This window comes from Capricornis sumatraensis, chromosome 19 (genome assembly GCF_032405125.1).
Source record: "Capricornis sumatraensis isolate serow.1 chromosome 19, serow.2, whole genome shotgun sequence".
NCBI lineage: Eukaryota > Metazoa > Chordata > Mammalia > Artiodactyla > Bovidae > Capricornis > Capricornis sumatraensis.
In genome coordinates, this window is record NC_091087.1 from 76,809,615 (window position 1) to 76,836,452 (window position 26,838).

The 26,838-nt window shown below is 57.3% G+C and overlaps 1 gene segment (V, D, J or C); it reads right to left on the reverse strand.

The window, feature by feature from the left end:
- Window positions 1–9,142: 9,142 nt before the first annotated feature.
- On the reverse strand, window positions 9,143–16,780 carry LOC138095049 (immunoglobulin heavy constant epsilon-like). The segment is given in 7 exon segments: window positions 9,143–9,238; window positions 9,331–9,464; window positions 11,703–12,032; window positions 12,105–12,428; window positions 12,516–12,837; window positions 12,932–13,248; window positions 16,750–16,780. Coding segments are annotated over 7 exon segments (1,554 nt in total).
- Between the last annotated feature and the right edge of the window lie 10,058 nt (window positions 16,781–26,838).

Sequence of the window (26,838 nt, forward strand, 5' to 3'; positions counted from 1 at the left end):
CAACCCAGCCCAGCCCAGCCTAGATTAGTCCATTTTAACCCAGCTCAACCCAACTCGGCCCAGGTCAACTCAATTAAGACCATTTCAATCCAGTTCAGCCCAGCTCAGTACAGCCCAGTTAATCTCAGCTCAGCCAAGAAGAGCCCAGTTCAGACCAACTGAGAGGGCGGCGGGCAGGAAGGCCAGGGGTCTCCAGAGGAGGCAGGCCGCAAGGGTCAGATGTCTCTCCTCTCTTCAGCGGCAGGAGGAAGCAGACCACAGGCCTCAGATTCCTCCCTTCTCTGTACAAACTCAGAAGGAGGTTTCTTTTAAAATTCCGTGTCGCCATGACGACACCTGGTTCCACCTGAACTTACCTTTGCTCAAACCTTGAGCTAACTGATGCATTTTTCCTATGGAAATGTTTTTCTTAAGCTATGTTAATGAACTATGTGTTTACTCTATACTGTCTTCAAGTCAGTTCCACCTAAGACTCAGAACCAACCTGACAATCCAGTATATTTTACCCATGCAGATATTGTCTTAAGCTATGTTATCCAGGCCACACATGTGCTTGGAAACCTGCCTTTCTTCAAGATTCATGTCAATCATTTCATGGCCTGGGATGACTCACTTTGTGTCAACGTCATCTCAAAATGCATGCTGTGGGTGAGGGGCCTGGTGCCAGTCTCTGACTTTTGAGACATTTCCTTTTTCTAATTAACAGCCTCCTGATAGGCATGTGACTTATTCCTAAAGACTAGCGGGGGGCCCTCTTTCTGCCCCCTTCTGATGTCTATGTCAGAAGCGGCCTCTCTCTCTTTTATGCTTTAATAAATCTTTATCACACAAAAGCTCTGAGAGATCAAGCCTCGTCACTGGCCCTGGATTGAATTCCTCTACTCCGGAGGCCAAGAATTCCAGCATCATTCACGGCTCAGCAACAACCTTTCAAGCTCAGTCTAGTTCAGCCCAGTTCAGCCTAGTTCAGCTAAGCTTACCTACCTCAGCCCCGTTCAGCCCAGCTCAGTCCGTTTTAGTCTATTTGAGCCCAGCTCTACCCAGTTCAGCTCAGCTTGCCTGGACCAGCTCAGTTCAGCCAAGTTCAGTCCAGTTCAGCCCAGTTCAGCCCAGCTCACCCAGCTCAGGCCAACTCAACCCTGCTCAGCCCAACCTAGGCCAGTTCAACCCAGTTCAGCCCGTTTCAGCTCAGTTCACCCAGCTCAGCCCAGCTCAGCCCAGTTTATCCCCGCTCAGCCCAGCCTAGCCTAGCTTAGCCCAGGTCAGCCTAGTTCAGCTCAGCTCACATATCTCAGCCCAGTTCAGCCCAGTTCAGCCCAGCTCATGCAATTCAGGCCAGCTCAACCCTGCTCAGCCAGCCTAGGCCAATTCAATCCAGTTCAACCCATTTCAGCCCAGTTCAGCTCAGTTCACCCAGCTCAGCCCAGCTCAGCTCATCTCAGCCTGGTTCAGCCCAGCTTAGCCTAGCTCATCTCATCTCAGCCCAGTTCAGCTCAGCTCAGCCCAGTTGAGCCCAGTTCAGTCCAGTTGAGCCCAGCTCAGCCCAGCCTAGCCCAGCTTAGCCCAGCTCAGCCTAGTTTAGCTCAGCTCTACCCAGTTCAGCTCAGCTTGCCTAGCCCAGCCCAGTTCAGTCCAGTTCAGCCCAGTCCAGCCCAGTTCACCCAGCTCACCTAGCTCAGGCCAGCTCAACCCTGCTCAGCCCAGCCTAGGTCAGTTCAGCCTATTTCAGCCCAGTTCAGCTTAGTTCACCCAGCTCAGCCCAGCTCAGCTCGTCTCAGCCCAGTTCAGGCCAGCTCAGCCCAACCTAGCCCAGCTCAGCTCTGTCAGCCTAGCTCAGCTCAGCTCTACCCAGTTCAGCTCAGCTTGCCTAGACCAGCCCATTTCAGCCCAGTTCAGTCCAGTTCAGCCCAGCTCACCCAGCTCAGGCCAGCTCAACCCTGCTCAGCCCAGCCTAGCCCAGTTCAACCCAGTTCATCCCATTTCAGCCCAATTCAGCTCAGTTCACCAAGCTCAGCCCCACTCAGCTCATCTCAGCCCAGTTTAGCTCAGCTCATCTCAGCCTGGTTCAGCCCAGGTCAGCCTAATTCAGCTCAGCTCAGCCCAGCTCACCTAGCTCAGCCCAGTTCACCTAGCTCAGCCCAGTTCAGCCCAGCTCAGTCCATTTTAACCTAATTGAACCCAGGTCAGCCTAGTTCAGCTCAGCTCTACCCAGTTCAGCTCAGCTTGCCTAGCCCAGCCCAGTTCAGTCCAGTTCAGCCCAGTCCAGCCCAGTTCACCCAGCTCACCTACCTCAGGCCAGCTCAACCCTGCTCAGCCCAGCCTAGGTCAATTCAGCCTATTTCAGCCCAGTTCAGCTCAGTTCACCCGGCTCAGCCCAGCTCAGCTCATCTCAGCCCAGTTTAGCTCAGCTCAGCTCAGCCTGGTTTAGCCCAGCTCAGTCCAGCCTAGCCCAGCTCAGCCCAGCCTAGCCCAGCTCAGCCAGTTCAGCTCAGCTCACCCCAGCTCACCTAGCTCAGCCCAGTTCAGCCCAGCTCAGTCCATTTTAACCTAATTGAACCCAGCTCAGCCTAGTTCAGTCCAGTTCAGCCCAGTCCAGCCCAGTTCACCCAGCTCACCTAGCTCAGGCCAGCTCAACCCTGCTCAGCCCAGCCTAGGTCAGTTCAGCCTATTTCAGCCCAGTTCAGCTTAGTTCGCCCAGCTCAGCCCAGCTCAGCTCAGCTTAGCCCAGCTCACCTAGCTCAGCCCAGTTCAGCCCAGCTCAGTCCATTTTAACCTAATTGAACCCAGGTCAGCCTAGTTCAGCTCAGCTCTACCCAGTTCAGCTCAGCTTGCCTAGCCCAGCCCAGTTCAGTCCAGTTCAGCCCAGTCCAGCCCAGTTCACCCAGCTCACCTAGCTCAGGCCAGCTCAACCCTGCTCAGCCCAGCTTAGGCCAGTTCAGCCCATTTCAGCTCAGTTCACGTAGCACAGCCCAGCTCAGCCCAGTTCAGCTCAGCTTGTCTAGCCCAGTCCAGTTCAGTCCAGTTCCACCCAGTTCATCTCAGCTCACTCAACTCAGGCCAGCTCAACCCTGCTCAGCCAAGCCTAGGCTAGTTCAGCCCAGTTCACCCAGCTCAGCCCAGCTTAGCCCTGCTCAGCCCAGTTCAGCCTAGTTCAGCCCAGTTCAGCCCAGCTCAGTCCATTTTAGCCTAATTGAGCCCAACTCAGCCTAGTTCAGCCCAATTCAGCCCAGTTCAGTTCAGCTCACCTAGCTCAGCCCAGTTCAGCCCAACTCAGTCCATTTTAGCCTAACTGAGCTCAGCTCAGCCTAGCTCAGCTCAGCTCGCTTAGCCCAGCCTGGTTCAGGCCAGTCCAGCTCTCAGCTCCCAGCCCAGCTCAGCCTGCTGTGTGCAGCACCCTGCTCTGGGTCTGGTGGGCGGCAGTCTGCCTTTCTTTCTGGAGCCTGTCCTCTGTCCTCCCACCCCAGGAGGCCCTAGAATGCCCAACTACAGAGGAGATGACCCCCAGCAGCTTCTGGGACCCACCTGCTCATGGCTGCCCAAGGGCCCGTGTGGCTGGGAGGGCCCTCGCCTGCTGGCCACGTAGCCCCGCGCTGCAGGTCCCTCTGCTTGCCTGCCCCGAGGCGCCGGAGCGGGTGGAGGCCTAGGCTTGTCCAGGCCATCCTGATGGCTGTGTAGTCTCAGCTGACCCTGCCCCGCTCTGGGCCATTTGGGCTGTTGGTGAGGCTGATGCTGTGAGGGGCAGGCTGGGCTCGGCTGCGTGACCCCATAGATGGGGTCACTCACCCACTTCCTGTCCCGCCAGTTGTGGCCGCTTGCCTCCACGTCATGTCTGGTCTGTGGTCTGGCTGTGGTGGGGCCAGGTGTGTGTGGCCTGGACTGTGGGACCCCCAGGAACTTGACCCTGGCCTGAGACCTTGTGGGTGCAGAGATAGGCACCGTGGGTGGGGGGTCACGGCCCCAGGGGGCTGTCCATGGGGCTGTGCTGGGGGCCGAGGTGGAAAGAAGCCGAGGCCACAGTGGAAGAAGCAGAGGCCACAGTAGCCAGAGAGTCAGGGGCCACAGTAGCCAGAGTCAGGGGCCACGGATCACTGAGGGAGACATGGTCCCAGAGTGGAGAAGAAGTGAGGCTGGAGCGGGAGGAGGCTGCACGGGTCAGCAGAGGCTGGCGCCCCGAGAGACAGGCACTTCAGGGTGACCCCAGCAAGCAGGCCTCCTAGACCGTCAGGGTGCAGGGCGGCTTGTGGGGGTGGGGCCTCTCCAGCCTGGCCGCAACCCTTGCTCTTCCTCTGGGAGCGGCGGGGTCCTTGACTGGAGCTGGCGCGGGGGTGTGGGGGTCGCCCCTGTCTGGAGTCTGGAGTCCTGTGTGGTGGGGGTGGCCGGCCTCCTGCCCCTGCTGCCTCCGCCCTGTCTCCTGCCCAGGACTCCAGCCAGCTGCCCTTCCAGCTGCCCAGGCGCTTGGTCTCCCTGGTGGCCCCAGGAGGCGGCCCCTGCCTGGCCTCCCTGGTGGCCCTCCGGAGGCGGCCCCTGCCTGGGCACACAGTGGGCTGAGGGGTTTGGTTTGCATCTGTTTTCTTATAAAGTTTGTTTCTTAACTTTTGGCTGTGCTGGGTCTTTGGTTGTGGTGTGCGGGCTCTCTCTGGTTGTGGGCAGCAGGCGCTGCTCTGACTGTGGTGCGCAGGCTCTCGCTGTGGCAGCCTCTCTCCTGTGGAGCACGGGCTCTGGGTGAGCTCAGCAGGTGCAGCTTTTGGGCTCTAGAGCCCGGTAGTTGTGGCTTACGGGCTGAGTTGCTCTGCGGCAGGTGGGATCTTTCTGGACCAGGTGTCGAACTGGTGTGCCCTGCATTGCAAGGTGAATTTTCAACCAGTGGACCACCAGGGAAGCCCTGTTCCTTCATTTCTTCACACACAGAAGGCTCTGGAGCAGTACAGGGACCAACAGTCCCCTCCCGGGAAGAATACCGTTGCAGGGAGGGCGGCTGGCAGGTGGAGATGTTGGGCCTCAGGGGGAGACCGGCTTTTCCCTGGGGCAGGGGTGGGGCTGGGAGGGTAGGAGGAGATGGATGGAGGAAAGGGAGCCCAGGGCGGCATGCCAGGTGGGCACACACACCCTGGCTCTGGGGTCTATCATGAACCCTGGGTCACCCATAGTGCCACCCACAAGGGACATTTCCTCCCAGGCTGCCGGCTGGCCTTTGGTCCACCCCACGCCCACTGTACCAGTGGTGTCTGCATCGTGGATGGCTGGCTCCGAGAATCCTTCTTCTTGCCGGCCCTCAAGTGCCCAGGGCTCTGTGCCTTCTGGGGGTCCTTGTGTCCCTCATGTCCTCTGGTGCTGGAGGGACAGGCCTCAGGATGTGTGGTCACGTGTGGCCTGGCGGGCATGCAGGAAGCAGAGGAAGGTGGTGGGGGGTTGGGGGCTGCCCTCTCCAGCATCCTGTGACCCCATACAGGCAACACTACCCTACCAAGGTCACAGATGGGCATGGAGCTTTGGGCAGAAAGAAGAGCTTGGACTTGAGACGGATGGACGTGGGGTCTATAGGACTGAGAGCCGCAGGGTTTGGGGGAAGGGTCTGAGTCCTAGTGGGCACTGTTGGTAAGATTCACTGAGCACCTTCGGGAGTCAGGGACTTGTTCAATGTGGGTCCAGGCTGGAGAGGAAAGAGCTGGCACTGGACTAGTCCTCCTGGGCTTCTTCAGAAGCAGCAGGGGCCTCGGCATGGCCAAGGCCTGCTGGCTGGCAGTGAGGGTCCTGGGGCCATGATAAAGACCTCACTGCAGGGCTCAACACAACAGAAATTTAATCTCATGCTTTAGAGCCAGAGGGAGACTTGGGTTTGATCCCTGGGTTTGGAAGAGGCCCTGGAGAAGAAAAAGGTTACCCACTCTAGTATTCTGGCCTGGAGAATTCCATGGACTGTATAGTCCATGGGGTCACAAAGAGCTGGACACAACTGAGTGACTTTCTCTTGGAGCCAGACGCCTGAGATCAAGGTGTGGGCAGGGCTCTGCCCTGCCTTCCTGCCTCCTCCAGCTTTCAACCACCCAGGCATCCCAGGCATCGCCCCAGTCTCTGCCCCTGTCCTCATATGACCTCCCGCCCTGAGTCTGACCTCTCCTCCTCTGTCCCTTGTAAGGACTCTTCTCGTTAGATTTAGGGCCCACGTGGACAATCTCACCCTAAAATCCTTTAATCGTATCTGCAAAGACCAAATAAGGTCACACTCATGGGTTCCAGGGCTTAGGACGTGGGCATAATTTCTGGGGGGCATCGTTCAGTGGTGGGTTAATGGAGAAAGAAGAGGAGGAGGGACAGAGGGGACCCTGAGAAGCTGGCATCTTGCTGCTGGGAGGGCACGTGCAGCAGGGTCACTGGTTCAGAGCCCAGCTGGCTGGCATAACCCTTCCTCTTGCCCTTCTCTGCGGCCCTGCTTTTGGCTGAGCACTCACCGTCCAGCCCCACTACAGGGGTTGCCTGCCACTGTCCTCGGAGAGACAGCAGGGAGCGGTCCTGAAGCAGGAGCTTAGCTCCCTGTCCTGGAATTGGACCTGCACAGCCTGGATGAAATCCCGGAGTCCTAGCAGCTAGAGCACCAGGGGCTGTGGACTAGAAGGAAGGGTCGCCTGGCTCTTGCCTCATTTGAAAGCACGAATGTTCCGAGGAGGCAAACACTGCAAATACAGGTGTGACGTTTATGATTAGAGACAGAGCACAGCATGTGGAAAGCACGCAGAGAAGAGGCCTATTTATTCAAGGCAGAGCAGGCAGAGAGACCAGCCTGGAAAGAAAGGGTGTGGGCGTCCTCCCTAACGGGGAGGAGTGCAGTGAAGAGGTTGCTAACGTGTGTGTGCTGACCCATGTCTATGTTGACTCATGTGTGTTTTGACTCATGTGTATGTAGACGCATGTGTGTTGACTCACACGTATGTAGACTCACACGTATGTAGACTCACACGTGTGTTGACTCGTGTGTGTAGACTCGTGTACGTAGACTCATCTGTACACTGACCCATGTGTACGTAGACTCATGTGTGTGTAGACTCATGTGTGTGTAGACCCATGTGTGTGTTGACTCGTGTCTATGGGGCAGTTCTTCTGGGTTTTTTCTCCTCTGGCCGATTATCTCGCCTCTTCCCACACTTGACCTGTCCTTGGGCCCTCCCCATATGCATACGCATTTTTCACTGAGGAAGATTCTAGCACAGGCTAACTGGACGTTTGCCCACACTGATTATGGGTTACACTCTCCCTTTGTGACCCTGGAGGAGCTTTCCTTCACAGGTGCAGCTGGGGAGGATTCCCTGACCTCAGGAGTGATAGATGGGGTCTTCTTGTCTCTACCTGAGCAGAGCTCAGCTCCTGCCACTGGTTTTGCCCTTGGAGTTTCAGGGAATCCCTTACTGCACTTGGCAAACTCTACCTGCTCAGCCCAGGGCCCTCTCTCTCTTACCTCACCCCTTTCCCTCCTGACTCTGGGAAGACGTGTGTGGTCAGTGTGTGGTGACACCCACCTCACAGGGCTGAGCCCTCGTGGCCCTCGTTCTGGGGTCCCCAGTGGGTCTCATGGTCTGGGGTGCAAGTCAGAGAGAGAAGACACCCCACTCTGCCCTCAGGAGTCCCAGCTCAGGGGACAGGGAGGAGGGTACCTGGCCTTGGCTTGAGAGAGCCCTGCAGGTAGGGTCTGGTCTCAGGCCTGTCTCCTTAGACTGTACGGGTCTGTGCAAGTGCGTCATGTTCACCTGTGCGGGATGAGCACGGCAAGGGCTGCGGCTGTGGCCTTGTATGAGGCTCTCTCCTGGTCTCACGTTCTATTTGGATCAGACTTTTGGTGTCTCTGGACAACCTCAGAGTTGCCCAACCCTGGGTGTTCTACGCGCGATCCCTGCAGGCTGCTTGGTCTATGTTGGTGTCCATGGGGCGCGGTCTCCTAGCATGGATGGCGGCTCTCAGAAGGGCCTGCACCATGAGCGGTCTCTTCTGTCAGCGCTGACCATGACTGGCCCTTTAGGGTTTGCCTGCTGGGAGTGGGGCTGTTGTCCGGCCTCCGTGTGGGGAAGGGCGGTGAGTCTGGGCTGGAGGCCAGCAGGGCAGGTGTGGCGGAGGCTGAGGCAGGGCCTCTGGGCATCGAAGGGCTTGAGTCAGGCCCGGCTGGGCACTTGGGCTCAGGACCCAGGGCTGTCTTCTGCCTGCTTCCCTTGGCTCCTTGCCTTCTTCCTTGGGTGGAGGTACCTCCCACTTCCGTGGGACCACAGGTACCTCCCCTGAAGTATGCTCACGGGATTTTTTACTTTAACAAACTTTACTTGGAAAAGTTAGGGGAGAGAGGTCAGACAAGGCCACAGTGGGGGATTTTTGGGGTGGGCTGCTGGGCTGAGTGGGCTGCGGTGCAGGCCCCTGTGTAGAGAGAGGTCAGACAAGGCCACAGCGGGGGAGGTTTGGGGTGGGCTGCTGGGCTGAGTGGGGTGTTTGGGGTGGGCCTGGGCTGAGCTGGCCGCGGGGCAGGCCCTGTGGTAATGCCCCTGTGCTGTGGGACCTGCCTCCCACTCTGGAGGCCCTGCCTGCAGCCCTGAAAACCCCCACAGCTCTCTCCAGAAGGGCTTCCCTGCCCCCTTATTCTGCAGGCCCAGCGCCTGGGGGTGGGCAGCAGGGAGGGTGGACATGGGGACAGGGCAGGGGTGGGGGGCAGGGCCCTTGGACCTGGGGCAAGGAGGCAGGACAGAGGCTGGGGAGGGAGCTCTTGGCTTGGTTGGGCTGGACTCAGATGCTGGTTGGGCTGGACTGGGGCTCTTGAGTCTTAGGTGGGCTCTGGACTCTGAGCATGGGGTGGGCTGTGAGCTCCAGGCCCTCCCTGTGTTTTGGGGGCGTTTCTGTTGGTCAGGATGTGGTCCCCACCGCAGGGGCCTGGGAGGAGCCTAGGGTGGTCAGTGTCCACTCCCAGCCCAGGTCCCTGGAGGGGGCAGATGCTCTCCTGGGACTTTTCCCTAAGTAGGCTGGCTGTGGGAGCTGTGAATGGGCCTCCTCGCTGCCCGTGACCTCGAGGCTGGGCTGGACTGCCTGGACGCCTGCACGCTGGTCATTGAGGCCCTCAGTGCTTGTCTGCTCCTTTCTCCTTCCCAGGGCAGCTTGGCAGCCGCAGGGATGCTCAGACACCAGGAGGCAGTGGACGCTGCATGGCATTGGTGTAGTCTTGGGAGCCCTGGGGCTGCCCCTGGAGGAGGGCGTCCAGGACCCACTTCACCTGGGGGAAGGCACGTGTGAGGCAGGTTCTGAGCCCAGCTGGGGCTCCCCTTCTCGGGGCGCCCCGCCCGGAAGTGGGGTGTCCGTGCCCACCTTGCAGAGGCTGACCGCGGCGCCATAGCTCACGCTGAGCAGGAAGAGCACGATGAAGACAAGGAGGCTGGTCCAGGTCTCCTCCAGCTCCTCGCTCTCAGCTTCCTCCGCACACAGGTCCTCGAGCGCCAGCTCTGTGGGCAGCAGTGGTCAGCCCCCTGGCCTGGCGTCAAGGTGGGGAGGACAGGCCTGGCCACCTTTAGGGAATGGAGGGAGCTGGGCCTGGTGCCCTGGTCCTGGGTGGCCTCCCCTCTGGCCCCTCCAGCTGGCCTGGCCATGGGGGCGGAGGCCCCTGAGCTGCAGGCAGCTGTGTCGGGGAGTCTGGCCCCCTGCCCCCGTTGTCCATCCTTCTACCCCCAGGTGGTTGGGGTTTTGTCTCCCACCATTTTGCACACTTTTCTGCTGACTGCTGGTCACTTGCACTCGATTCTGTGGGCTCCTCACCTCTGTCCCACCCCGACTCCCTGCTCCACGGCAGGTGGTGGCCCCTGGCCCGGGGAGTGTCCTCTTCCATCAGCTGCATGGCCCGTGGCTGCCCAGCCCGGCTCCCTGGGTCCCATTCCTGCTCAGCCTCACTCTTGTCAGCCTGGGGGCCCCTCAAAGAGCATGGGGCTGGCCTCCCTGCCTGGAGCCCTCAGGAGAAGCCTGGACCCAGGATGGCCCCTGGAGTCAACAGATCATCACAAGGGGCGCCCGAGAGCTGTGCCCAGACATGTGGACCTTGCCCAACCTGTGGGAATCCAGAGCTGCCCCCAGCCCTCTGCCCATCCTGTCCCGGGGCTGGGCCCCTCCTCTCCCAGCACAGCCTCCACTCTGGGCTCCTTTCAGGGTGCGGGTTGTGACGTGGTGCTTTCTGTGTGCGCGTGGCGGCGCCTGTGTGCTGTCCACACGTGCATCCACATACATGTCTCTGTGACTGTGTCCATGTCTGTGTGCACGCAGGTGTGTGTCCATGTGTGTCTGTCCACGTGTCTGTGTGTGTCCATGTGTGTCAGTGTGTGTATCCGTGTGTGTTCCCATGTGTCTGTGCATCCAACTGGTCATCTGTGGGGTGCAACTGACAGAGAAGGGTTGGCCTGGGAGGCTGGGACCACAGCAGGAAACCACATGGGGCAAGGGAGGGTCCAGGGTCCAGGGTGACAGGGTGTGGCCTGGGTGAGAGGGTGTGGCCTGGGTGAGAGGGTGAGAGGGTGTGGCCTGGGTGAGAGGATGTGGCCTGGGTGTGAGGGTGTGGCCTGGATGAGAGGGTGTGGCCTGGGTGAGAGGGTGTGGCCTGAGTGAGAGAGTGTGGCCTGGGTGAGAGGGTGAGAGGGTGTGGCCTGAGTGAGAGGGTCTGGCTTGGGTGAGAGGGTGAGAGAGTGTGGCCTGGGTGAGAGAGTGTGGCCTGGGTGAGAGGGTGAGAGGGTGTGGCCTGAGTGAGAGAGTGTGGCCTGGGTGAGAGGGTGAGAGGGTGTGGCCTGGGTGTGAGGGTGTGGCCTGGGTGAGAGGGTGGGAGGGTGTGGCCTGGGTGTGAGGGTATGGCCTGGGTGAGAGGGTGAGAGGGTGTGGCCTGGGTGAGAGGGTATGTTCTGGGTGAGAGGATGGGCCTCTTGTGAGTGTGTGGGATGCTGCCTGTGGCTGGCAGTAGATGGGTGTGGAGCCTTGGCACCAGTGGATATGGTGGCCCGAGGGTGCTTGGGAGTGATGGGTGTATCCCAGACCGATTCAGAGTGGAGTGAGGCTGAGCAGCAAGATGGGGCACTGGACGCGGAGCCCAGCCCAGCAGGACCGCATGGGTAGGGGGTACTTCAGGGGGGGCAGAGAAGCAGACCCCACACTAGCCCATGTGCGCAGCTGGCCTGTTTGTGCCCCGGAGGTGACAGTGGAGGGACCCGCATGCTGGCGCCTGTGTGCGGGTCTAACTTGACCCGTTTCTCTATCTGGAGGGCCTCTGTGTGAGCAGCTGGACTTGGGAGCTTGGGGGCTTATCTGTGTCCAGAGGGGCTGGCAGGATCCTCGGGTGGAGGCCCCCCACCTGGGGATCTGAGACCCCCAGAAAAGGCTGAGGCCTCTGTGGTCCCTCCCCTAGGACCGCCCTCTGGCTCTTAGAACTTGCTGAGTGGGCAGAATTCATAGTGGGGTAGAGGGCCTCGACATGGAGAGTGATGCTGGACAGAGCCCTGCCTCAGCCCTGTCTGCCTGCCGAGCCTTCCCTTTCTCTGTGCCGGGACATCCCCCCCAACCCTGACCCACAGCCCATGAGCCCCAAGAACAGGCATGCCCAGGGCTCTGAGCAGGCACCAGAGTGTTTATTGACGGTGGACAGAAGGTCCCACTGGCCCCTCCCCTGCCCCGGGAGAGGGGCGGGTGGGAGGGCGGGCATTATTTACCGCTGTTAATGAACACCGATTTCTCCAGGGTCCTAGTCTTGGGCAGTGCCTCGTGGATCACTTGGCAGGTGAACTCATCGTCCATCTTCCAGCTGGCCTTGGGGACTGCCAGGCGGCTGTAGGTGAAGAAGGCGAGGCTGTTGTTGTCGGCCCTGTCGGGCTGTGTGGTGGTGTGCTGGCCTTCCCGCATCGGTTTCTTGTTACGCAGCCACCGCACAGAGATGTCCTTGGGGAAGAATTTCTGGATCAGGCAGGTGAGGGTGAGCTCCTCCTGATTCTCCAGCTCCTTTCTGTCTGGCCAGAACACGTAGACCTTGGGGGCCACACGCTTGCCTGCGGACAGGTGTGTGGTTAGCCAGGCTTCTCTCAGGAGGCCCACCTACCTCCCCTCAGCCGGCCACTCACCAACATCCTTGGAGATGGATCTCTGGATATCCTTGGGCAGGTCGCCGTGGCTCACTTTGCAGTAGTAGGTCTCGCCTTCAACCCAGTCAATGACGTCCACCGGCAGGGTGGACGTGACGGTGATCGTCCCGTTGAACTGATGCTTGATGTCGACGGGGTCTGCGTGCACAGGTTTCCCGTTTGCCCTCGACCAGGTCAGGCTCAAGTTATTCGTGCTGGCCAGGTCCACAACCAGGCAGGTGATCTTGGGCGACTTGTTGACGTACAGCTCGAGGGGGGTGGGTGGGATCAGGTAGGTGCTCACGCCGCGGGGCTCGGACTCGGCTGTGTGCAAGAGGGGCCCGTGTGAGGTTGACCACCCTCCTCCCTGAGCCCCCGGTGTCTGAGTGTTGGCGAAGGTGAGGGCCGTACCTGTGCACCTGCGGGCGTGGTTTTCATAGTTGAAGCCGTAATAGTTGACTCGGCAGGTGTAGGTTTTCTCGGACACCCACTGGCCCTGTGTGATGTTGACTTCGCTGTAGGTGGTGGTCAGATTGCCCTCCTGTATCTCGGGGCCGGGCTGTGCATACAGTTCTTTGGACTCGTGCCCGTCCACCAGCCAGGTGACCTTGATCTTGCCTGGGGTGTAGCCGGAGATCCGGCACAGGAGCTGGATGGTGGTGTGGGTGTCGCCGCTGGGGTCGCAGGAGGAGTAGAAGAGCCTCACCGAGGGGTCGCTGAAGTTCTTGGCGCACTCTGGGGGCAGAGGTGGCAGGCGTGGGGCTGGTCTCCCGGAGACCCCCAGCCTCTCCTCCCTGCTCCTCCAGCCCGGCTGGCCCGCCCCCCACTCCCAGCTGCCCCAGCCCTGGCTCACCAGTGCTGACGGTCTTCATGGCAGTGACGTTAGTCTCAGCGTGGAAAACACTGCAGGTGAACTGCTTGGGCTGCTCGCCCGAGACGGTCAGCTGGCTGGCGGTGACGTAGAGACTGGAGTTCGCCATTTGGATGCTAGGGAAGGTCAGGGTGCTCCCGTTCAGGGGCACTGTGTCCCAGGTCACAGCCACTGACCCTGGGAAGTAGTCCTTGACCAGGCAGCCCAGGGCCACAGAGGTTTCTTTTATGCAACAGGTCCTCAAGGGGTAGATGGATGGATGCTGGGTGGAGACTGTGGGGACAGGACCAGGTCAGCGCTGGTCTCAGGGCTGTCACCCATATGTGCCAGTCTGACTGCTCACCCGGGGTGGGCTGTGGAGCTGAGGTGGGGTGGTCTGGCTCAGGGAACACAGGGACTCTGCTCCAGCCTTGAGGGACAGATGGCTTCTTCTGGGTCCTTTTCTCACCTCCTGACCCCTCCAGGGACCCCTCCAGCGAGCAGCTCTGCTCCACCTCCTGACCCCACCAGTGAGGAGTGACAGTCACTGCCTTTGGCCTGAGTGCCTGGACACAGGACACTTGAGTGGAGGTGCCAACCCACCTCCTGGAGGTGGGTGCTCAGAGCCTATGACCCCTGTCAGTGCCTGGGGACCGGAGAGACCTCCAGGAGATACCAGGCTGTTCTTCTGCCCCTACTCAGACCCCTGTTGGAGATCAGGGACCCTGAGAACCCCAGCAACCACGAGTTTGTCCCCTCTGCCCACCCTTAGCCTTGGCCTGGGTCAGAGACGCCCAGGAATCACGAGGCTGCTTCCCCACCCCCAACCCTAACTCAAATCCCCCTGGGGATCCAAAGGCCCCCACTTTCCAGAAATCACCCCAGTCCTTGTGGGCATCCTGTGGGTGGATACACCTGCTGCCCTCTGGGCCCTGCTCCCTGAAGCCAGTGGATTAGCCCTTCAGGTCCCTGAGCTGTTCCATCACGGCTGCCCCCTCACCTCATTCTTCCCCTGAACAGCCCATGCCCCCTGGTTCTCTGCCTGTGGACCCCCAGGGAATTCCAACTACAGTCCCGTTGAGAGAGGATGAAGATCCCTCAAGGCCCTTCTCAGCCCCCTCTGAAGCGCCCCCCACAGGCTCAGCCCAGTTCATTCAGCTCAGCCTATTCAGCCCTGTTCATCCCAGTTCAGCCCAATTCAACCCTGTTCATCCCAGTTCAGCCCAATTCAGCCCTGTTCACCCCAGTTCAGCCCAATTCAACCCTGTTCATCCCAGTTCAGCCCAATTCAACCCTGTTCATCCCAGTTCAGCCCAATTCAGCCCTGTTCACCCCAGTTCAGCCCAATTCAACCCTGTTCATCCCAGTTCAGCCCAAATCAACCCTGTTCATCCCAGTTCAGCCCAGCTTAACTCAGTCCAGTTCAGCCCAGCTCAACCCATTTCAGCCCAGCTAAAGCCCCGTTGATTCCTGTTCACCCCAGTTCAGCTCAGCTCAGCCCAGTTCAGCCCAACTCAGCCCAGTTTAGCCCAGCTCAGCTCTACTCAGTCCAGTTCAGCCCTGTTCAGGCCATTTCAGCCCAGGTCAGCTCTACTCAGTCCAGTTCAGCCCTGTTCAGGCCATTTCAGCCCAGCTCAGCTCTACTCAGTCCAGTTCAGCCCTGTTCAGGCCATTTCAGCCCAGCTCAGCTCTACTCAGTCCAGTTCAGCCCTGTTCAGGCCATTTCAGCCCAGCTCAGCTCTACTCAGTCCAGTTCAGCCCTGTTCAGGCCATTTCAGCCCAGCTCAGCTCTACTCAGTCCAGTTCAGCCCTGTTCAGGCCATTTCAGCCCAGCTCGACACTGTTCAGCCCAGCTCAGCTCAGCTCAGCTCAACTCAACCAAGCCCAGCTCAGCCCTGTTCATCCCAGTTCAGCTCTGTTTAGCTCAGTTCAGCTCAGATAAGCCCAACTCAGTCTAGTTCAGCACAGCTAAGCCCAGCTCAACTCAGTTCAGCCCAAATCAGCCCAACTTAGCCCAGTTCAGTTCAGCTCAGCCCAGTTTAGCCAAGTTCAGCCCAGCTCAACCCAGCTAAGCTCAGTTCAGCCCAGCTCAGCTCAGCTCAGGTCAGCCCAGCTCAACTCAATCAAGCCCAGTTCAACTCAACCAAGCCCAGCTCAGCACAGTTCAGTCCAGTTCAGTCAGTTCAGACCAGTGCAGCTCAGGCCAGCTCATCCCTGTTCAGTCTGTTCAGCTTGGCTCAGTCTAGTTCAGCCGTCCTCAGCCTTATTCAGCCCTGTTCATCCCAGCTCAGCTCAGCCCAGTTCAACCCAGCTCAGCCCAGTTTAACTCAGCTCAGCCCAGCCCCTTTCAGCCCAGCTTAGCCTGGTTCAGCCCCGTTCAGCTTAGTTCAGCCCTGTTCAAGCCAGTTCAAACAAGTTCAACCCAGTTCAGTTCAGCTCAACCCTTTTCCACCCGTCTCAGCCCAGTTCAGCCCCACTCAGAATGGTTCAGCCCTATTCAAGCCAGTTCAACCCAGTTCAGCCCAGCTCACCCTTTTCAGCCCAGCTCAGCCCGGTTCAGCCCCGCTCAGCCTAGTTCAGCTCTGTTCAAGGCAGTTCAAGCCAATTCAATCCAGTTCAGCCCAGCTCAGCCCTGTTCAGCCCAGCTCAGCCCGGTTCAGCCTAGTTCAGCCCTGTTCAAGCCAGTTCAACCAAGCTCAACCCAGTTCAGCCCAGTTCAGCCAACTTCAACCCAGTTCAGCCAACTTCAACCCAGTTTAGCCCAAGTAAGCCCAGATCAACCCTATTCAACTCAGCTTAGCCTAGTTCAGCCCAACTCAACCCTTTTCAGCCCAGCTCAGCCCAGTTCAGCCCAGCTAAACCCAGGTCAGCCCAGTTCAGCCCTGTTCAGCCCAGCACAGTGCAGCTCAACCTAGCTCAGCCCAGTTTGATACAGCTCAACCCAGCCAATCCGCACTCAGCCCCACCCCTCCAGGGTAGGCAAACTCACTGGAGGAAATTCTAGCCCAGCCCAGCCCACCAGCCCAGGTAGGTCTGGGCTGCCCATCTTACCCACATAGCCTTTCTAGTTCGGCTGTCCTCAGCTGAGCCGTTTCTTCTGACTCAGCCCAACTCAGTCCAGCCAAGTCCAGGCAAGTCCAGGTCCACCTAGTTCAGCTTAGCCTGGTTCAGCCCCGTTCAGCTTAGTTCAGCCCTGTTCAAGCCAGTTCAAACAAGCTCAACCCAGTTCAGTTCAGCTCAACCCTTTTCCACCCATCTCAGCCCAGTTCAGCCTCACTCAACCTGGTTCAGCCCTATTCAAGCCAGTTCAATCCAGTTCAGCCCAGCTCAGCCCTGTTTACCCCACCAGCCCAGATAGGTCTGGGTTGCCCATCTTACCCACCTAGCCATTCTAGTTCGGCTGTACTCAGCTGAGCCCAGTTTCCTCTGACAGCCCAACTCAGTCCAGCTGAGTCCAGTCAAGTCCAGGTCCACCTAGTTCAGCTTAGCACAGCCCAGTTCAGCCAACCCAGGACAGCTGACTCCTGAGCTCTGCTCAGCTGGACCAGCCTGGTCTAGGACAGCCAAGATAGGCTACTCTGGCCCCTTTAGGACGGCATCTGTCCAAGCCACCTGGCTCAGTCCACCCAGTTTAACCCTGGATCACCTTGACTCCAAGCAGCCCAGCTCCCTTCAGCTCAGTGCACAGTCCCACGTGGCCAGTGAGGCCCAGCTGAGGCTGGGATGGTTCATCTCCCTCCTTGTAGCTCCATCCACTAAGCCGCACTTGGTCCAGAGGAGCCCTGTCTGGCCTACCTGGGTCAGGGTGGCTCAGGCCGGACGACATGGGCGCAGCACTCCTGCTGTGCTGCCTGGCATGTGGACTGACCCCGGCAGCTTTCGATCCTGGGCTGGCCGCCACTGTCCTGGCTGGCTGTGGACAGATTCACGCTCAGCCCACTTTCCACGCCCTGTGTGTGGTCCCTGCCCTGGCCCTGACCTGTCTGAGAATCTTGACCCCTTTGTCTCCTCCAGGTCGGCTTCGAGCATTTTCTCCCTTTCCTTTGTCCCCATGAGGGGAGTGGACAGTGGAGAGACAAGCAGTGACCTGGAGGCTGCATTCCCATGGCAGGCAGTTCAGGTGTCTTCCCCCAGCAGGGTCTGGGTGGCTCCAAGAACTGGGGCGCCCGAGGTGCTGGGTCCTCTGTCATGTGTCCATGGCTGATGTGGCCCGTCTGGCCAGTGGTGGCCATCTGCAGGATCCCAGGATAGGCTCCTGGGTGAGGTGAATCGTTAAGACTCATTGCCGATATTTTCACATCCAGATGGTAGGGCCTGGGCGGGGATTGGGGGAGCTCTGCCTCACTGCTCGCAGCTAAAAATGGGTTGGGAACCCCCGGAGGCCGCAGCAGCCCTGGAACTTCCCTTCTCTCTCTGTTCTTGGGAAGTCGACTGAGTGATGGCGGGTCCCAGGCCAGGCTCCTGTTTGTGGCCTCACCCCCTGGCCTCTGCTGCTGGCTCGTGGCCTCTCTCCTCAATGCCACCAGCTGCCTTGGTGAGCCCTTGGCATGCACTGTGGTCGTGTGATAGCCAGGAAGGGACAGGGCAGCGGGCACTACCACCACTGTCCCCGAGGCCACCCTGCGAGCGAGAGGTCGAGGCCTGGTGGCCCCAGAGCCTGCGGTGGATCCTGGGGCTACCCGAGGGCACACTGCCAGGAGGAGCAGGCTGGAGTCTGGCCCACTGGGGTGGCCCTGGCTGTGTGTGCGGGGCTGTGAGTCCAGCTGGGTGTAGGTAGGGGAGCGACAGCCCGCCTGCCGGCAGTCTCGTCCTCTGTGTGCCCGCTGCCCGATCACTGTCCCGCAGCCAGGCTCCCATCAGGTTAGCGAGGGCCTGGGGAAGGCTGGACATGAACTTCCCTGGAGCCTGGGGTGGACCGTGCCCCCTGGGCTGCCATTGTCCACCCAGGGTGTGAGGACAGTGGTGACTTTTGACCTGTGGGGCAGCTGGTCCCCCACAGATGCTCACCAATGTGGCTTAGCTGGTGATGGCTGAGTGTCAGCCTTGCCTCCCTGTCATGGACCTGGGCTACAGGACCCTGTCCCCTTGACCCAGGACGTCCTGGGCTGGAGGTCTGCATGCCAGAAGCCTTGTCAGGCCTGGTCCCCTTGGAGGGCAGAAGACCCCAGAGGGGCAGCTGGATGCCTGGGGGTGGACCCAGTGCACAGAGCTGGGGCCCCGAGGACCCCAGAACAGATTGTTCTGGCCTGTGCCACCCCTCCCCCCTTGGCCCCAGGGACAGATGGTGCATGGGAGGTGGACGGTAGGACACTGAGTTCCCTGGAAGGACCCAGGGTTCTCAGAGAAACCACAGGGAGGGCAGAGCCCCACTGGGGAGCCTCCCGCCAGGTGGTGTCAGGCCCTGCAGCCTTCACTGTGTGAGTGGGGCTGGGGCTTGGCCTGTCTGCCTGGGCCTACCCCGGCATCCCTTTGCTCATTCTCTCCTGCTGTGGGCACTCAGGGCAGAGGCCTTGGTGCCCAGCCAATATATATGTTTATCTGGCTGTGCTGGGGCTTAGTTGTGGCACGTGAGATCTTTAGTTGTGGCACATGGAAGCTAGTTCTCTGGCCAGGGATCGAACCCAGGCCCCCTGAATTGGGAGCATGGAGTCTTAACCGGTGGGCCAGCAGCAAAGTTCCCCCTTGCTAGTTTTCAACTTGTGATAAGCTTCTCCTGGTTAATCCCTTGGCTGTTAATGCTGCTTATTGAATCCTTTTCGTTGAACAGAAATTATTGATTTCCACATGACCGATTCATTGGTTATTTACCCTCCAGCTTGCACTTTCGGGGCTGCTGTGTGAGCTTCCTGGGCCTGCCGTAACAAAGGCCACATAGTTGGTGGCTTAAAACCAAAGAAATGGACCCTCACATTCTGGGAGTCTGAACTCTCCAGAAGGCTCCAGGGGAGGAACCCTCCTGCCTCTTTCAGTGCCTGGTGGCATCCAGTCTTGGCCTCCATCCTCACACGGCCATCTGCCCTTTGTGTCAGCTCCTCCTGCTTTAAGCCATTGGACTTAACGTGCTTCTGAAATCTAGTGTGAACTAACCTCAAGGTCCTTAAGCAAATGACATTTGCAGAGACCTCATATCCAGACAAGGTCCCATTGTGGAGTTCTGGGGGCATGCACACGGCACCAGGGAGATGCTGCCGCTACTCTTTGCCAGCCTCGGCCGGTCCTTTTCTTCCAGCTTTCAAGCTGGCCTTTCTGATGTAAGTGTTGGATTCCAGCAGGCTCCCCCACCACCCACTCACCTCGCAACTGCAGTGGAGTAGAAATGCAGGTTGAATTTCTCCATGGAAGAAGCCAGTTTCCGCGGTCACCTCAGAAGCTTTCCTGCTGCCTGACAGTGCCACACTCACTGTAGTCCAAGCTCCTAGGCACGGCCAGGCTGGTTCTGAGTGTTCTCCTAGTCCTTGGGTCTGCTCATTTGTGTGTGAGACCATCATTTTCAGTGACGGTTAGGGGTATGTGCTAACACTGAGGCGGACAGTCTCCCCCAAACCCTCCATTCTTAGCTTTATGTTTCAAAATGGTCTAAGCTGTAAATGGATCCCACCAACCCACCAACCAACCAACCAACCAACTCAGCTGGGATTTTGATTTGGCATACACTGTATCTCTTAGTCTGGGAGACAAATGATGCTTTAATAAGCTGTCCCTTTCTTGACTGGTGTATTTCTCCAGCCACTCAGATTTCTTTCATGCCCTTGAGTGGAATCTGACTTTTTCCTTAAAAGACCTGGGACTTTCTTTTCCGGTTCTCCCTTGAGCTGCTGTGGCTTGTGCTGTCTTTTCGATCGCAGTTTCTAGTAGGCTTTTGCTGACGTGGAAGAGCATGACTACTCTTGGTAAACTGGTCTAGCATAGGAATTGTGCTGGTTTTCTCGTTAGTTCTAACAGTTTGCTGATTGTGTTGGCTTTTTCTTGGAAATGAGCATATCATCTGCAAATAATACCTATTTCACATCTTTCCTTTCAATCGAAACAGCCCTGTTTCTTTTTTCTTGTCATGTACCATTGGCCAGGACCTCCAATAATCTATTAAATGACGATCTTTCAAGCTGTTTTGACCACAGTCCTTGTTTCACATTTTAATGTAATTCACATGCATACATTATTTATGAAAGAATAGTGAAAGTGTTAGTCGCTCAGTTGTGTCCAACTCTTTGCAACCCTGTTGGCTGTAGCCTGCCAGGTTCCTCTGTCCATGGAATTCTCCAGGCAATAATACTGGAGTGGGTTGCCATTTCCTTCTCCGGGGGGATCTTCCCCACCCAGGGATTGAACCAAGGTCCCCTGCACTGCAGCTAGTTTCTTTACTGTTTGAGTCACCAGGGAAGCCCAACATTATTTATATATAACATATATTATGTATATTTACTTATGTAACTGAAAAAAAGTTTCACAAAAATATTTAGTCTTGTTGTATACAATGCATAGATTTTTCTCATTTTCTTTATTTATTATGAAAGGTTTTTTATTTAAAAACCTTTATTATGAAACCATATAAAGGTTTTTCACTCTTTCTTTATTAAGAAAGGTAGCTCTCTGATTTGATTTCACTGTCCACAAATAGTCAGGTCACATGTGTGAAAAGCACTGCACAATAGTATGGCAGGAGGGACGGGCATACTTGCTTCATCTCTGTTGCCCTAATGGTCCAGGGGTGAGTGACGAGAATGAAGACAGGATACAAAATCTGGTGCAATGGGTCAGGGGACCTGCAGCCTCGATTGGACTGGCATGCAGAGTACACTCTGAGTCCAGCTTCTATTCCTAATTGCAGACTACAAGACTTTCTCAAACCCTATCTTTCTCAAGACACATGCTGTGTTAATCATGTACTCCTGAATGTCCTGGGCGATGCTGATGTGGTCCAGGTCTGCTTGTTTACACCCCAGGCCGTCCTCTTCCGGTCTAGTCTCGGGAACAATTAGCAAGTTCACAGGCAGCATTCACACCCGGCGCCGACCCAGTGTTCCAAGGTCCATGTTTTCACGATGCCAGTCATACTCCCTCCAGGTCGGGCCTTGGGGCTTGAAAGGTAATCATTAACACAGTTTCTTAATATCTGCTGTTTTTCCAGATCCTATTTCTGCGGGATTTCTCAAGGCTGTGAAAGTACATTATTAGGGATTCCCACTACACATTGCCCATCTCATGGGATCGCCTCTACAACCTGTCTGTCAAGTGTATTCCTTCTTTCTTACATTCTTCTGGGTCGATAAGTACTTCTTAGGCTTCCATTCTAGTTCCCTTGTTGACTTTTTAGATGAGTCTCTTTGCATTATGGTCTTCCTGACTATATACTGTGCATTCCGAACTCACCACAGTGAACTTAGATTAAATATTTGCTACATAAGTCATAGATCTGTGAAAACTTTGGTTTCACTTATGGACTCATCCTCTGTGCTATTGTCATGTACACTGCATCCATACATATCAAAACCCGCATAACACGCTGTTGGTGATTTTTAAACAACCCGTTATCTTTTCGAGAAACGAAGAGAAGAAAGATAATTTTTTGCGCTTGCATCTGTACCATCTCTGAAGCTCCTCTTTCCATCCCGTAGGTCTGAGTTTTCAGTTGGTGTCATTTCCTTTCAGCACAAAGTTTCTCTGTTAGCCTTTCCTTTACTGCAGGCCTCTTGGAAATGTGCTCCCTCAGGCTCTGGGTGTCTGTAAATGTCTATCATATACTCATACTCATTTTGGAATGGTATTTTCTCTGGATGCAGAATTCTGGCTGAAACTCCCCGTTCCACTGTTTCCTGGTCACCGCTTCTCCCTGTGAGAAGGCAGACGTGACCTGCTTCCTGCACATTCGTGTCATTTCCCTGGCTGCTCTCAAGGCACCCTCTTCATCTCTGGTTTTCATCAGTCTGAGCAATATGCCTCCACATGGCACATCATATCGTACCTGCTGTTAGGAACTGGCTGAGCTTCTTAAATCTGTGAATTGATACTTTGGCCACATTGGGAACCTTTTCCCGCCCTGTTCTATCGCTTGTCCCTTTCTAGGGCTCCATCCAGTTTTACGTGTTTTCAAGTGTTTCACAGTGTCCTGCAGGACACTGAGTCTCTTTTCTTTATTTTCCCCAATATTTTTCTTTGTGTTCTTTGAATTGGATTAACAACATTTTATTGATATATAAAGTACAGATTCAATGTGTATCTATATATTATTTAAAATGTATTTTGCACATGTAACACATTAGAATATCTATAATAAATATAGAATATCTCTATATTGAAATGCAGTTTTCTGACCTTGCTTTTAGCATCTTCCATCTGCTGTTAAGCTCATCAAGTGACTTAAAAAATTCAGAATTGTACTTCTAGTTCTAGAATTTTAATTTGGTTCTTGTAAATAGTCTAAACATTTTCTGTAGAGATTATCTGCTCCATTGACAACCTTGTATTTTGACTGTGGGTCGCATTTCCTTGTTTCTTTGCACGAGCAGTGACTTTTGAGTGTGTGCTTGGTGCTGCAGATTTAACGGAACAAAGGTGACGGACTGTGCGCTCTTCCTCAGACAAGGACTGATTTTCTGTTGGGAGGCAGCTAGCTCCAGTCTGTCTGCTCTGGCACCGTCCCTGTATTTGGCGGTAGCTCCGGTTGCCTCAGTCCTCTTGAGCTCCTGCTGGTGCCCCCTCCAGGCCCTTTGGAGCTTCCCTACACGTGCGCAGGGAAGGGGCCAGCTGAGATCTGGGCAGAGTGCGCTGCAGTGTTGGGGGCTCCCTTTCTGTGGCCCCCTCCTTTTCTGGACTTCTCTCCTCAAGCCCCAGCTGCCCTTGCATGCAGCCTTGTGTCCTGTGATGCGACGCTGTGCTGACTGCGGTTCCTGCTCGTGTCCTAGCCACACCTGGTGCCTGGCCACAGGTACCTCCTCAGACTAGCCTTTCAGAGGGTCTCCAGTGTCTTTTGGGCATTCCCCAGTGCCTTCAGATCCTTTTTTAGATAGTTTTTTTTCCTCCCACGGCTTATAATTATTATTTGCAAGGGGTTAGTCTGGGCCAGGCTGCCCCACCTGTGCTGGGATCAGAACTACTTTCTCTGATGTGGGTTTTCACTTTCATTTCCCCGGTAACCAGCATGTTTCCTTTCAAACGTTTGAGGGCTGTTTGGACATCTTTTGTGAAACCTCTGTTTGCTTCTCTTGGCCACTTCTCTGCCAGCGTGTTTGATTTTCTGATTGGTTTGCAGGCGCTCCCTCTCTATTCTGGATCTGTTTCTGTTGTGCGTGTTAGTAGGAGAAACTGTGAAAGACTTGGCAGTGGGCCAAAAGGCTGCTGCTTGTGTTTTCTGTGGAAAGCAAGGTGCTGTCTTGCATACCCTGCAAGGCTGTCTGGTCCTAGAGGGCTCTGCGATTCTTGCTGTCTTTGGGCTACTTTCTAACTCCATAAGCCCTGGATAATCGATGGCAATGCAAATTCTCTGTTTTGGAAGGAGAGTTGTTTCTTCCCTGCCTCCCATCCATAGACTCCTTTCTTAACGCATTTTTATCTCTTTAATTCTGGCTGTGCTGGGCCTCTGCCGTTGTGGTGAGCGGGTGCTGCTTTCTGGAGGTGGCGCGCAGGCTTCTCACTGCGGCGGCTTCTGCTGTGCAGCGCGGGCACTAAGGTGCGTGGGCTTCAGCAGCTGCGGCCCCTGGGCTCCAGAGCGCAGGGTCCGCAGTTGCGGCTCCCAGGCTTAGTTGGCCGGGGCATGTGGGATCTTCCTGGATCAGGGAGGGAACTCGTGTCTCCTGCAGGGGCAGGCAGATTCTTTCCTACTGAGCTGTGAGGAAAGCCCCTCCAGAAGGCATTCACTTATTCGGTTGTGTTGCTCTTAGTCTTGGCGTGGGACCTTTCATCATGGCATGCGGGCTCAGCAGTTGTGGTGTGCGGGCAAAGTTGCCCCACGGCATGTGTGATCTTAGTTCCCCAACCAAGGAGCTAACCTGTGTCCCCTGCATTGCAAGGCGGAATTTTAACCCCTGGATCACCAAGGAAAAGTGAAAGTGAAAGTGAAGTCACTCAGTCGTGTCCCACTCTTTGCGACCCCATGGACTGTACCCTACCAAGCTCCTCTGTCCATGGGATTCTCCAGGCAATAGTACTGGAGTGGGGTGCCACTGCCTTCTCCAGAGGATCTTCCCTCTCCCGCATTGTAGACAGGCGCTTTACCATCTGAGCCACCAGGGAAGCCGCTATCAGCTCATTTCTGCACCCTGATTCAGCTGTATGCATGCGGCACTGTGAACTCTGCTCTGCACTGGGTGTGGCCCACTAGAGAGTGAGTTGCCTGTGAGGAGTGTCCGTTGTGTGTCCGCTCGTCCTCAGACCGTGTTTCGAAGCCTGCTCTTCAGCAGGTCACTGAGATGTCCTCCCAAGCGGCCTCACGCAGCCTGAGTCCAGGAAGTCCTGTGGCCTGGAGGGCGGGAGACCAGGCGTGGACCAGCAGACCCAAGGCAGCCGCACCATCGCCCCAGGGCTCTGCTCCAGGGCGTGCCCTGGGACGCTTGCCCTGGCCCCGCAGAAGGGGCTGTTTTCTCTGCTGTAGGGCCTCCTGCCCCAGCTTCCCCTTCTTAGCACTGGTCGTGGCAGCTCTCACGTCAATGCTTGTGGGACAACTCACTCGGCACCTGGCTTTGCCCTGGTCTGTCTTTCCTGAGGTCAGAGGCCACGCCTGTGTCATTCATCAGGGACACTTGGTGGCTGGCTTGATGGCAGAGTTGCTGTCTGGGGAGGAGCTGTCCAGTAGATAAACAGACGCACCTTCACAGACCTTCCAGGGCTTCTTTCTCTCTGAAAGCCTCCCGGCTGGATGGGTGCCCTCAGGCAGCCTGTCCCGAGGGCAGGAATCTGACCGGGAGGGCCTCCCAGGGTCTCTGTAAGAGGCAGTGTGGACAATGGCGACAACATGAGCTTTGGGCTCAGAAGACGTAGATGAAGCCCTGGCACCTCCCTCCCGCCAGAGGCAGGGGGTCCCCACGGACAGGGGCCGCAGGAGCTCACTTTCTTCAGTGGTAAGGTAGTGGCAGTGCCCCGGCCTCGTGGGGTGTCGTGGGCACAAACGAGATCAGGCCCTTGTGAGGGTCAGTCTCACACGCCCACTCAGTGAGGCGACTCATTCTGACGCTAGTCCGGGTGTTGCTGTGAAGGGATTTTGTACACGTGGCTAACGTCTACAACCAAAGGGCTGTGAGTAAGGGAGCTGGCCCTCTGCGACACGGGCAAGCCTCATGTGACCAGTGAAGGATCTGAAAACAGAGCCGAGGCTTCCTCGGGGAGGAAGGGCTTCTTCCTCAGGACAGCAGCAGCCGCTCCCGGCTGAGGCTCCAGCCCACTGGCCTGCCCCGCGCGTGTGAGCCCTGCCTGTCAGCCCCGTGCTAGCAGAGAGCCCGGCCTTCGGAGGGGAGCCCGTCGTCCCTGTGCGTCGGCTCGCGTGCGTCGGCTCGCGTGCGTCGCCGATGCCCGGGCCGCGCTTCGCTGGGCTCCCAGCTCCGCCTCTCGTTGCGCGTGCGTCTGCGTGTGGCCGTGTCGTACGGATTTATGCGGCGCACGAGTCATCTTTGTGCTGTTGGCTCTGTTTCTCTTGACAACCCTAACAGTCTCTGAAAACTCTGGGGCAGTCAGGACTCTGCACACGCCAGACGTGTTTATACTCGTTGAGCGTACGTTGCTCAGTGGCGTCCGAGGGCCACTGTGTTGCCAGCTCTCACCAGGAGGCCACCATACCAGCCCCAGGTGAGCAGGCTGCGGTGTCAGAGGCCACATGCCTCTTTTGCGGCCGCGTCTCCTGCACGCTGTCTGGGCTGCTCTGTCCTGGGATCCAGGCCGAAGGAGCAGGTGTTTCTGGAACTTGCCATTGTCAGGGTGGAGGGACGGAGCAGGTGTGGGCTGTGATGGACGCTGCCATGCACGCTCCTGCAGCTGAGGCAAGGCCGGTGGGAGGGGGCATCACTGCACCGAGGGACAGAGCCGTGGGGGTGCCTGGTGAGCCGTGGGGACAGTCTCCAGCGTGCCCCCAGGATGAGGACACACTCAAGGAGCCTGAAGCCAGCTGCCTGCGAGCTGGTGTGTCAGCCCTGTCCCGTGACTGTGCCCTGCCGGGTCTGTCTGTGCCCCTGACGCTGTTGGCTCCTCACTGGCTTGATCCCCCCTTGGCCTCTCCTCTGGCTTGGCCTCTGCAGCCTACATTTGAAGGGAGCCCGGAGGTAGTGGTGGTGAGACTAACCCCCAGCCTGCAGTTATGCTAATGCTGTGACCGACACCTCTACTTACTGGCTGCTAGCCACAGCCCGCAGCTGGGCCATTCTGGGTGGGTCTGGGCAGGCCTTGGCTCCAGTGACCCCAGCCTGCAGAGCAGTCTGACGAGCCCACAGGGGCAGTGGGCAGATGGGTGCCCGTCTGGCTCCCTCGCTTGTTCAGGGGTCCAGACACATCTGGGGATGCCTGTAAGAGCCTCCTGGGGGCAGCCCACCTGCTCTCCCCACCCCTCCCCACCAGGCTGACTGACCCTGCGGCTTTGGGCTGCCTGGTGCCCTGGCAACTGCGGTGCCAGGAGCCTGTGGGCCAGGACAGCCCCCGCCAGGACGCCACAGGAACCTCACTCCCGGGCCTGGCCAGGCCCCGGGCCCACCCATGCAGGCTGAGCTCACGGTGGGGCTTTGGTAGCAAGTGCATGGGGTCTCACGTGCCCACACCCAGATTGTGGTGGGTCCCTCCCCCATCTCAGTAGCCCAAGTGTTGCTCTGCCAACCCAGCTGGGTCCTGGGGTGGGGACATCTGGCCAGGAGTTTCCTGTCTTAGTGGGTCTGGCTGCTCTGACCGGGCACCACAGGCGTGTGGATGACA